This window comes from Lichenostomus cassidix, chromosome 6 (genome assembly GCF_008360975.1).
Source record: "Lichenostomus cassidix isolate B80296 chromosome 6, HeHo_3.0, whole genome shotgun sequence".
In the NCBI taxonomy this organism is placed as follows: domain Eukaryota; kingdom Metazoa; phylum Chordata; class Aves; order Passeriformes; family Meliphagidae; genus Lichenostomus; species Lichenostomus cassidix.
Genome location: NC_139487.1, coordinates 12997522 through 13010113, shown reverse-complemented (window position 1 = coordinate 13010113; position 12592 = coordinate 12997522). Strand labels below are relative to the sequence as shown.

General features: G+C 46.4%; 1 protein-coding gene across 3 annotated transcripts in view; it reads left to right on the top strand.

Annotated features, from left to right (window-relative positions):
* ARMH3 (armadillo like helical domain containing 3) overlaps nucleotides 1–12264 on the top strand; it is a 120868-nt gene extending 108604 nt beyond the window's left edge. For all 3 annotated transcript variants that reach the window (XM_085065024.1, XM_085065028.1, XM_085065025.1), the window contains exons 25-26: nucleotides 3874–3990; nucleotides 9867–12264. In XM_085065024.1, coding sequence (XP_084921150.1) covers nucleotides 3874–3990; nucleotides 9867–9959 — 210 coding nt within the window. In that variant the 3' untranslated portion in view covers nucleotides 9960–12264. The remainder of the gene's footprint in view (nucleotides 1–3873; nucleotides 3991–9866) is intronic.
* The last annotated feature ends 328 nt before the right edge of the window (nucleotides 12265–12592 follow it).

Below are 12592 nucleotides of genomic sequence, written 5' to 3'. Positions count from 1 at the left end.
ACAAACTCTGTGAAATAATCTGATTCCTCTGGGTGCAGTGACCTGGCATGGCATGGGTGGGATGCTGCAGAGAGCTGAGCCTCACATCAGTCCCTCCTTTGGAAGCCAACCCTCCTGCCATGTTCCTGAGGGGATACCTCTACTCACAAGTTGTTGGTGTTGCTGGCAAAGGAGAATTCTGTGGGGCATGGGCAGTTGTACTGCAGGAGGAAGCTGAAATCTGAATGCCACAGAAAGCACTTGCTGTTCAGAACAGCTCCTGAAAAGTTGGTTTGGGGACACACATGCAGGGACCTGAATTGCTAGAATTTCTCTGGAACGTCTGGAAAGCAGTCAGTGAGTGAGTGGTGGGGCAGGGGGTTAATTTGATGGCAAATTATTTTTAAATTACAGTGGTGCAGCTCCACTGAGTCCTGGTTTGTTGCAGTGGAATAAATGAGTGAATGTAGCCTCTGGGGCTGGTACAGGTAACTGCAGGAAGGGAATTCAGCAGCCATTGCACTTCTTGTATTGACCGTGTCTGAGTTGCTCACTTCCATCATGCTGCTTTTTTAAGACACTGATCCCCCTAAGGTAACCTACAAATAGAATTTTAGATTTTGACTCCATTAGGGTTTTTTTTCCCACTGTAAAGATCTGGTAAACCATTAAAAAAAAACAAACCAAACTTCCCCTGCATGTTTATCCTTACAATCCAAGAGATATCACATCAAGCTCCTTGGAGATTGCCTGCAGTCCAATTTCCTCTATCCTTACCTGACTCTAAAACTGGTGTTTTTCTGTCTTCTCATGAGATTGTAGATATCTAAATGATTATTTAAAATCTGTTCAGAAGAATCCAGCTGAAAGTCCCTTCCTCTAAGTTATTCATACTTGACCATCTTGGAATTCATATTTTCTAGACAAGAGAATTCTAAGAAGAATGTGTTGAACAAGACCTTGAAGGAGAAATGCTTTAATCTCAAAATTAAATTGCTCTCGCTCCTTTGTATCTGACCAAAAGGTGCAGATAAAGATCTCATGTGTTTAAGGAAAAAGGCTGTTTTTTTGCAGTAGTTTCCCTGAGCAAAAGTCAAAGCAACGTGTAAGAAGGGCAAAGGATGCTAACACACAATTCTGTTACACAGAGGATGTGAGTTTTTTGTCATCTGTGTAGGAAGTTGATGCCTTTTAAAACTTCATGTTAGATATTCTTAATACCTCCTGCTGCTCTTTGACCTGTCCTCTGTCTAGCAGCTGCATCTTAAAGAGCAGATGAAATTGTCTTGGGGATGGCAGGTCCTAATCTCAGTAATAGTTTCTATCCATTACAAGGTATGAAGTTGAAATGATCTGTGAGTGGGTTCATCTCAGATCCCACGTAGCATTTTTTCTCAGCAGCAGCAAGAAAGGGAAATTATCAGGCAGTGGGGAGAAGCTGTTTATTTTAAACTTACCCTTTCTTTTTAAGTTCTACTTAATAATTAAAGGAGATAAGGAGTGGAAGCCAATGAAACACGTAGCTAAAGGGATAAGCTGATCTCAAGTTCACTGCAGAGATTATGATAAATAACAGAGTAGAGACTTTGGGGCCTCTTTTTCCTTCCCTGTCCTCATCCTAAAGTATCAAACTGAGTTTTTAGCTGCCTTTCAGTGTTGCCAGAGAGCAGATTTAAAGCTCTGGTTACCAAGCTCACTGATGTCCTCAGAGTTTAGTACTCTTCACCACGGTCTGAGGGTGCCTCTCTTGAATATCTGAAGAGATCTCTACTCAGAGCTAGCAAGGAGGAATCCTGATTCTTCCTGTAGAAACATGTGCATCCATTGACTGATCACACCTGTGTGGCACTGTGCATGCCTGTATGTGTGGGAATACAAGGAGAGTGAAGAGGAGCCCTAGGGAAGGTTCCTGGGGGGTGGGGTAGCCCTAAATAAAATGTCTTTGTTCTTGAGTTACTGCTGGAGAAGCCTGTTCAACTCTTCACTTTTCAAACCAGGTTCTTCCCCTGCAGGTTATTAATTTTGGCCAATTTGGCTTCCTCCAATTGACAGGAGCAAGCTGCCAGAGCTTTTGTGCTCAGAAGAAGGTGCATTATGCTATTACAGTCCCTCCCTAGTGGATAGTTATTCCTGTGCCCAGGTGGCTTTCTTTCATCACTGCTCTTGACTCTGCAATACTTCTTGCAGCTTCTGCACACAAAAACAAGGACAGGCTGAATTTGGAGATGGCTGTCATCGTAGGGGTTTCTTTCTTTCTCTCTGCCAGTGGAGCTGACAAACAAAACAGCATTAGGAAATGAGTCCTGGAGAGGAGGCTGTGAGCCTTTGCAACAGCTGGACCCTGGCAGGCTGTTCTTAAATGACTTGGCAGAGTCAGAATCAATGCAGTTGGAAAAGGCCTCTGACACCTTCAAGTCAAAATGCTTATTCCTATCCTTTGGTTGCCTCTGCAATGCTGGAGGACTGCTGAGCTGCAGAGACTGCTGCATGCTCATCTTACCTGGGAACCACTTTTGGAACCCCTTTTTTGCCTCTGTCCTCATTTGGATGATTCCCTGTGGCTCTGCCACCTGAGGCCCTGGGGTGTCTCTGTGCACCACTGCCACATGCTGAATTTGGGGGAAACAAGCTTTTGAAGGAGCCCTATGCAAGTCAGATTTCTTGGGATAAAGGGTGTAAGGACAAGATTCAGTCCTGTAAAGGGCATGAGCTGCCAGCTGCCTGAAGGGGTGGTTGAGAGTATTTACATTGTTGGAAGTGCAAGAGGAAAAGTGCAAGGGCTCCTTGTTGTTTTGGTCATTGTTGTCTTAAATCCTCTGCAATGCCCTTCTTAGGATCTTTTCTGAGTTGTGATGCCTTGGAGCAGAGTTCCTTTGCTGTCCTCCTGGCTGAGGTTTGTCATAAGCAGGGGCTACTGTAGTGCAAACCTCAGATGTTGATACTGTTAAGCTCTCAGAGCAAATGGCATTAGCCTAAGAAGAGAGTTCTTGTGTTTCAGGCATATGTTTGCCCAGGAGTGCTGAGCTCTATGGCTCCTTGTAGGAAGATTATTGTCACTAACCATCTCACAAATGCTTTGAGGAATATGTTAGTCCACACAATGCTTTAAAGCTAAAAATCATTGTGGGAGTCCCTCTTGTTGTTCCCTAGTTAAGAAAATGAGTAGTTCAATAGGACGGAGATGTGTAACTATGAATTTGCAAGTATAGCCCAATGTGGGAGCAGAGTAGGGCAGTAATAAAAGCTGAAGTGCTTTGGTTGCAGTGAAGGCTGATAGTAAAGTATCTCCTGGGCAGGAAGACCTGGATTAATGTCTTAATCTGTTTCTAAAAGCAGAGTCCATACCAAGGCTGGTCTTCTCTTAGTGCCTGTCAGAAGCTTGTTCCTATCAGGAAAGACGTGCAGTGCTCTGTATGGAAGCTGACCTGAGCAGCTGTAGAAGCTGGTGATTTAGCAGGCTGTGAATGGTGATTCACAAGCCAGGTGGGAAGTATGCTGGCAAAACTAACCTTGGAAGGACAGTGGGGTTGGGCAAACAGTGTTTGTACAGTGCCTACTGTGTTGTATCTGGGTGTACACATGGTAATTAGCTGTTTGATTTATTAATATGTCTACTTTTGATGACAGAAAGCTGCTGCTGTCATGGATGTAGGTTACATCTACCATTCTCATGAATGGAGAAATTCAGTAAATTTCAGGACTGTTCCTTGCTGGCATTAGGAGGACTTTAGTGCCTACCTCCGTGTTGTTAGTCATGAGCCAAATATTGGCTGTTAAAGCCATCCATGTTGTGAAAACAGGTGCCAGAGCTGTGATCTATCTCAGCCTTGCTCCTCCTGTGCTGAGGCATCCATGGATACTGATTCCTGTGCTGTGTTTGGCTGTCTCTGGCAGGTTTTGGAAGTAGTACGGTCCAACTACGACACGCTGACCCTGAAGCTGCAGGATGGACTGGACCAGTACGAGCGCTACTCAGAGCAGCATAAGGAGGCTGCCTTCTTCAAAGAGCTGGTAAGCTGCTTTGACTCTGCACAATCAAGAGCCCTCTTCCAGAGCCTTTACCTGTGGCCTGGGCAGTGGCATTTGGGGAATAGCTGAGCAGCCCTTGGACTGCCTCCAAAGACAGGGCAAGATCTGGACAGACATTGCAGATCTTAACAGATCTGAGAGCTCCCTGGAGCTCCCTGTGTGGCTGAAGAGGAACCTCCAGGCTGCTTAGGCCAGCGCTGGTCAGACAGTCTCTATCCCTTTTGCCATGGGGATTTGCTGTGCTTTGTAGTGGTAAATTTGTATGGGGAGAAGCTGACTGAGCTGACTGCTCCCACCTGGGGTTTATCACACAGAGCAGCTTTGCTTTTTGGGTGTTGTTAAGGGGACCATAAAGTTTGGGACTGAGCAGAGGATGTGATGCTGGTGAAGCACGTTCCTGCTCATTTCTTTCCTCCATTGCTCACAAAATAGGGTTCCCAAGCAAAGCAACTGAAGGCATTCCCTAGAAATGTCTCCATCTGCAAGAGAAGACTTATGGTAGGAAGCCCCAGAAAAATTATAGAGCGAAGACAAAAATTAGTCTAAATAATTCAGGTTGGTAGTTATAATTCTTCAGCAATCCAGCTTGCTTACCTTGCTCCAGAGAGCCCTGATGGAATTTTTCTTGTCCAACAGCCGCATGAGATGGAGGCAGGGTTTTTGTAGTGGCTAGTCTCTGAGGGAAGCCTCATTCTTGAATCATTACACCTTCAACAGAGGGAGGGATCTCTAACTTTGGCAGCCTTCTCCATCAGTCTGAGAACTGATTCTTTCTCCCAGCTCTGTTCCTGCTGATTGATGAGTAATTGATGCCTGCCCACTCTGTCACGAGTCTCCATGAGTTTGGGCATGTTGTGCATCCCTCTTGTCTGCTCTGCTCCAGAACAGGCACCCAAATTGCTTTTGTTACCTTTTACAGAATGCTTTTAGCTCTTTTTGGGGGTCATTCGAGCCCTGACACTGGGTAGTAAATGCAATTGAAAACCCATTTGCAATTGCTTCTTTGCTATTTTTCTGTGTTCTTTTGTGCCTGTTTTTGTCTCTCTGGCCTGCTGTTTGATACAGCTTTCCTGGAATACATGCAAAGAAATTTGGCCATAGCCTTCCAGTGACACAGGCTTCTTCTATTACTGTGCACTGGAAATAAAACACATTCCTGTTTCTGTTGTCATCTGTTCTGTCCCAAGGGCTCCCACCCTCAGCCAGCATCTCCTTCCCCAGCCTCTTGGCCACATGACTGCTCTGCTTCCAGCATGTCCCACTTTCCACTTGGCCTGGCAGAAGCTCAGGCTGATCATGCCAATTGATTAAAATGACATTCTCAGTCCTATGATCATCACAGCCACAAAACAAAACACTTCAGTTAAAATTATTTTCTTCCTCGACCAATTTCCTTTTTTTTTTTCCAAATCCCAATTTTGTATCATTTAAGAATCTGTTTATCATAACCAGCCCGTCAACTCCCTTCTGAAAATTGTCCATCCAGGTACCCCTGGGACCCTCTCCTCAAGAGCATATGAAAGCCTGAATAATTACTGTATAAATGTGCTGATTTGACCCAGTTGTGAATCTGTTTAATCCACGTCTCTAGATGCCCTGAGAATTGGGACCCTATTAAATGTTCTTTACTCACAGCTACAGAAAATCCCCTGCATTCCATTAAGCCGTTCCCTCAACACAGCGGGAAATGAACCTGATACGTCGTGATTTGTCTTCAGCAAATCCAGTTGGCCTCCTGGCCTCCTCACTCTGTTTTTCTCTAGGTGCACAGTAACTGATGACTTTATTAATTGTTCAAACAACTCATCAAAAAGGCCCTAATCTGCCCTATCCTCCCCATAGCCTCTTCAAACCAGGTACTTGCTTTCTTTTTGTGAAGCTTCTGAGTCTTTACTTCAGCTTCTCTTGCTGGTCTGATGTTGGATAATAACCCCCTACCCAGTGCTTTGTGTTTGACCTCTGAGGTTTGCAGGATTTCATGGAGGGGGCAAAGGGAAGTTGCTGCAGTTCTCTTTGTGGGCTGTACCAAAGGAGGAGGGCTGGTGGTGAACTACGGGTTTTCAAATTCACATCAGTCCTATCAGGTCTTCCTGGACAGGATCTGTTCGCAAATAATTATTTCCAAATTCTACCAGGTTTTCTTATCACTATCTGTGAGTGCATCAAAGCAAACCCGTCTTGGGTGGGGAATGACACACAGGAGACGTTTTCCTTTTTAGCTATCTTTTTATCTCTCTTTGCTCCCATTAAGTAGGTGAGCAGAAGCTTCCCCAAGCCATTCTGTGGGCTCCTTTATGCTTAGAAATCTTGTTCTCACTCTTTTGACCTGCTTTGCTAATGCACTGCTGCACTTCTCTTGCTTTGCCTCAGTGCTGCTCTTTCTTGCTAATCCCAAAGAAAAATCTGCTTTCTTCTCCCATTCCCTTTACAAAGAGGTTTTCAAAGGCTGCGATACTGCAGCCACGTTGTGGCAGAAGGTGATGTGCAGATTGTTTTATCAACTGGGTTTTTTTGCATGTTGTGCTGCCTTTGAGGGGCTAAAGGAAGGAAGTTAGGAAGTTTTCTAATACTTTTTATTTCTTTTCCTTTGAAGCCTCAGGGGTGTCATTTGAGGTCTGTGCTGCTTTGATAGAATGAATGATTTGGATGTTAGCTTTTGGTGCCTCACATTGCAGCTGGAGGACTGTGTGGAAAGAGATTTCAGCATCTTTCCAAAACATTCTCTGTCTTTGCAGTTGGATAGGTTTCATCAGTCTCAACATAGTCTGATTAGGGATTGATTTCTACAGGGGAAATTATTTTAATTTGACTTTTAATTAAGTGTAGTAGTCAGTGTAAACCTTCTTCCCATTGTGCAAATAATTTAAGGGCTGCTTGTTGATTAGAAAGGTTTAATTGATGAGACCTGCTGTGAAGTAGGAGTGTCAGTATAACCTTGCACACTTCCAGCTCTAATGACACAAAACTAGAACTGAATCGTGTTTTCCCCCCATGGTTAATGCCATTGCATCATCCATTCTTTCATTCTCTCATCCTTCTCCAGATGATGTCAGCATTTCATGCATTTCCCATTTCTTCAAACTTCGTGGGCTAATAGTAAGAAAACAATTTAAAAGCTCTTCTGGCCCTAATGCTTCAGGACAATCCATACAGAAGCAAGAGGGGACATGTGCTCTGCTTGTGCTTCCTCGCAGAATGAATGTTAAAGCTCTGACCTTAATTTCTGTGGTTTTGGGGCCTTTGTGTAAGCCAGTCTGGAGGGATATGGTAAATTCCAGGCTGGCAGCCAGGCCTGGACTGCCCACTGCACCATGAGCTAGGAGGAGTCCTGGGGTGTATCCTCATGGAGCAGCTTAAGTCGACTACAGGAAGCTTCTGAAGTTTATCCCTGTTGCAGACTGACATCTCCCTGTCACTGTCTGGTCTTCCAACTCCAAAAGGGAGATGAGCTCTGACTCCTTATGCTGAGCCGTGGTGCTGGAGATGACTTGATTTAACACTAATATTCTTACCTTTTAAGCAGGTTGGCTCAGGCTGCCTGATTTCTCACAGCAGAAGAAATGCTGGGCAGAGATTTGTATAAATGTCACTCTTGTGTGTTATCATGCCCACTCTTCTCCCCAGCTTGTGTTAAGGCAGGTCTGCATCCATCTAGACTGCTCTTGACCAAAGTTTGTATCTAAAGCACCTCCTGAAACCTGAAGCTGTCTTTAAATGAAACTAGCTTCACAGTAGCCTTAGGTGAGTTACTCCACAGCTTCACAGGCCATAGGTTTTAAAAGTATTTCCATCTTTTCCTGTGTAAATCTTCTTTGTCTTAAATTAGGCTGAGTATTTCTTGCTCCATCCCTGGGGAGCCAGATAAATATTACTCACTGTTCTCTTTCTGACCTCATTTTACATAATGGAGTGTGTTTGCTCTATTCCTCCTTCTCTTTGCAAACTAATCAGGCTAATTAATTTCTTGTGCTCTACCCTATAGCTACAATTTCTGCTAAGCCCTGTGCTCTCATTGTGCCATTCCAGCCTCCCTTTCTGGGCTTGCAGAGACTCCTTCTTGGAGACCTTGGTGTGTATACAAGCTGGGAATCTTCTACTGCTGATGCCTGGCCTCTGGCAGCAGTTCCTGAGGCCAGGAGCTCATTCCTCCTTGTTCTTTCTGTTGCTGGAACCCACAGAAATGCTTCTAGTCAGAATAAGGATACTTATTCTTACGCTTACGCTACTTGTAGCATCTGCCCCTTTTCTTCAGGCAGTCACATTCCCCAGGGCAGAGGCTTCCCTACAGCTCATTACCCACGTTCTTTCCTTCTTGTAAGAACTGACTGGAACACTGGCATGGGAGCACTTGGTAGGCCTGGGACCAAATCCTGTCAGTGGGACTCCTGTCTCCTGGCAGCAAGACAGCCCAGTGCCAACCAGTGTTCTGGAGACCACTTGCAGTGGTGTTTAACACAGGGTACAACCTGTGGTGATCTTGCAAGGCATGGTGCCAAGCTGTTTGAGGATGGAGTAAGTCAAAAGACACCTAAAGAAGAAAGGTGCGGGGATGCTCAAAGGGAATAAAGATACTTGGGGTCTCTGCCAAGCATCATGGTGAAGAAGAGTTTGTGGTTTCTGCAGATGACATAAAACTTAAGTACTTTGTCTTTAAGGAGTGATATCTTTGCTGGCATGCTCAGTTTGTAAGGGTCTATGCAGCAGGGCTCACTGAGGTTCATTTCACAGCTTTCCCCTTAGTTTTTTTCCAAGTTTTGGTTTCCTTCCCTCTCTTGCACATTCTGCCTTTTGGGTGGCCTTCTGCCTTTTCCCTGTTTTCTTCTCACCAGGGCAGCAAGTGGGACCCTTGGCAGTATGCATATTTATTTGTGTGCTCTTCCAGCCCCCAGTGTTGGATTCCTTATTATGCATCTCTGTAATTCTTCCCCCAGTGCTTTTATAAAGCACAAAACACTAACCAGGTCAGCAACAACCTTATTATCACAGGCTCCGAGTCTCTGGGAACTGTAATCCCGTTGTTTGGATGAGCTTGTGTCAGTTTTGCTTTCTGTCACTGCTGCACAGTCGCTGACACAGATGATGTTTGACTTTGTTTTCTCGTTGCCAAGTGCAGCTGAGATTGAGCCCAGTCTGGGGCCTGCGTGTTTGGCCAACGAGTCTGCAGGCACAAGGTGGGGAGGGAAGCTGCTGTCAACAGGGCTGCCCAGCTCTTCTTCATGCTCTGTGGGTGACCAGAAGTCTGGATGTCATTGAGGGATAAAGGTGTCTCTTCTTCAGAGACAGTCAGTGAGCCAGCTGCACGTGTACAGCACTCGCAGTACACTCAGCTGGCTCTGAACCCAGGGTGATATTTTGTGTTTACAGCACAGTGGCATGGCCTCTGTCCTTTCCTTCAGTCTGTATCTTTGGCTCTGTGGGTTCTGGAGCAGGACAGAGGCCATGACAATGCATTCATCCAGGAAATGCTGGCTGGATTTTATCAATGGGCACTGATAGAATATGATCTTCAAGCTGCAACCTGGGAGTGCTCACTTCCTCTCTTTGCCCCAGAACAGTAAACACATCATAGCTCATGTATCCACATAGAGCATCTTCTCCCATCCCTGTCTCCTTGGGAATTTACTCTCCTTGCTGGCATGTCACTACAGAGATTCCTGTTTTTCCAAGAAATGGCTGAACCTCAACATTTCCTTGCTAGGCTGGAGTCTTATTGAGAGCTTGGTGCAGCAATTTCTGTGGAGCTGTAAATGCAAAACAGCTTCATGCTGAGCATGGAGGTCAGCAGTGTCAAAACTACCAGGCTCATGAGGAGCCGGGAAGAGTCCTGTGGCTAAAACATCTCATTTTGTTTCTGTCAGGTTCGGTCCATCAGCATCAATGTGAGGAAGAACCTTGCTTTCAACACGCTGAGCCAGGAACTGCTGCTGAAGGAATTCTCTACAATCTCTTGAAGGAGGACGCTGCCGCTGCGCCGGCTGAGCAGAGATGGACGAGCCTGTGTGGGCAGGGACAGTCCAGCTCTGCAGCCGGTCACCCCTTGCCTCCTGCCTGCAGAAGGGACTGTGTTTCTTTTAGGGGAACGCCTTGCTGCTGTGTGTTTGATCCCAAAAGAATGTGTTTCAACAGAACTTGGGCTGAGGAGAGGTGGTTGGCATGTTGAGGAAGCAATTTTTTAAGGTGCCATGGGAGTGGGCAGCTGTTCCTGTGATGTAGCAATGGGAGATTCCCTCCACAGCCTCAGGGAAGATGCACTGGAAACCTTTGTAGCAGAGCTGGGGAGAGCTCACACCTGAAATAATAAAACCAGCGCAGCTGTGTGAAACTGTTCTAGGTAGCAATTGCTCACCTGCTCTATGGGGAAAGCTCTCTGATCCCAGGTGAGGGCTGTTCTCTTCCATCAGCCTGGGTCAACATGTCCTCTTGTAATGTAAGTCAAATCCACTGCTGTCCCATTGGGAATGGCTCTGGATTATACAAGAGTTTCCCCAAGGATCAGGCCTTGCTCACTACTGACTCCTGATGCCAGAAGGTGTCCTTTCAACTAAGCCATCAGATTACTGGAGAAGGAGAAAGTCTGCCTCCAAGGCTGTTGGCTTATGGAGTCCAGTGTGAGCCAATATGCAAGACTATGGGTCATCAAACAGAGCACTTTGTTACTGGAGACCAGCTCTGCTTGGGGTCACTATTGCTTCCAGCAGCCCCAGCTCATCTGTTGTTTCTAAGGTAGAGGGACATTTTTAGATATTTAGCTTTCATGGGGCAGAGAACAGGCTGACTCCTTCTCTCCACTCAACTTATGGCCCATCAGAGACTGCTTTGCGACAATCCTCCTCTTCCTCACAGGAACGTCTGCCTTGCACATGTTTGCAGGTGCCTGGTGACCTTCATGAATGAAGAAGTCTCCAGTTTTTCCCTTGTGTGTAGCACACAGTTAAAATGCATCTGGAGAAGCAGTGACTTCACTTTCTCGCTTGCCCTCCTGTCTTCACCGAGCAACTTACAGCCGTGGTCTGCTGAGAGCTTCCTAAGGAAGAGCTCTGGGATGATGCTGTGGGGCACAGGCAGACCTTTCTGCTCCAGAGCCAGTATTTCAGAAGTGCCCAGATCTGGCAGAGTCTGTTCAGAGTGCTGTGTCAGGCTCCCAGCTCAGGAATATGCAGCATAAACACCTGCTCCACACCTGTTCCCTGAAAATGCTTATGCATTTTCAGCTCCTAGCAGTGATGTTATGATGTTAGGATCTGGCCTGACTTGGTGGACTGAAGCAGAGAAGTTATTTACATCCCAGATCCATGGTTTTTTTCCCCGCCTAGAAAACAGGTTTGTTTTTTTTTGTTAAAGTGCCTAGTCCTGCTCTTAGCCTTGTAGGTTAGTGTGAGTAATGTGGATGTCATGCTCATTTACTACCATTTTTAGGCAAGGTTTTTTCATGCTAATATGCGTTAATTGTGTTAATGTTTCATCTTACCTGCTATGAGCATGGGAAACTGAAAGCTGTGTCCTTGGCCACCCACTGGGCACAGCACCAGATGAAGTCCCTATGTTTTCCTTGGGAGCACTGGCTTCTCTCAGCAGAAGATACTATTCCTCAGCAGGGAATTGTCTGGCTTTTAACAGCTAAGCCAGACACTTATTTGCTTTCTGCCATGCAAGTGTATGGAAATGTGCATGTGTCAGAGGGACAGTGCTTAGGAGAGCAAGCAGGCTCCATAAAATCACTGCTTGAGAACAGGCCAGGGCATGCAGAGGGGGCAGATTCTCTGGTGGAAAATGAGGAACAGTTTGCAGCACATGGTGCTTGTGTGGGAGGGGACAAGGGGGATCTCACCTCTGAGGGGGGAGTTCCTTCTCAAGGGGAGTTGAGGTGCAGCCCCAGCATTGTGACTGTCAGAACATTGAGTCATCCAGCTGTCCCCATGCCTCCTGTTCTCCGATCCCATTTAGGCTGAGCCTAGACACGTACGTGAGAGAGTTTGGGATGAGTCTGCTTCTGACTCGGCAACCTCTGGAATTTTCAGCTTCTCACTCTGGGCTCAGCTATCAGAACTCTTGTCTCCCTGAGGATGCTCCCTTGCTGGGATGATCATAGAAGCCCAAGAAGGCTGTGAGGGAGATCAGCTCCTGAGCCCAGCCCTCATCCAAGTCTGAGCTGGGGAGGATTCTGACACATGTCCTCTTGTCACACTGTCACTGAACCAAGCACTGTAAATGGATGTACATACAAACCTAGAGCTCAATAAATAGCAGAGCCCCGCCTGTCTGGAGTGTGCGGTGTTTGTCATTCACAGGAGGGAGAGTGGGGTGGTCATGGGGGTGGCCCTGTCACCATTTGGTGGCACATGGGCCGCAGGAGGGCTGTCACCTGCCCTTGGGCTCTTCCTGCCTGTGCAGAGGGAGGTTGTGGTGCTGCACAGTGATGCTTTGTCCTTGGTTCAGTCTGCAGGTCCCATCCACTAGTCAGCATCCCTTTTCCTCTTACATGTCCCTGGGGCTGGCACTAAGGAAACCATGAGCAAGGCTTGAGAGCCCCTGAGCGAGGGCTGCAGGGACCTGCCTGTGCATGGTGTGATGCTCTCTGCTGCTG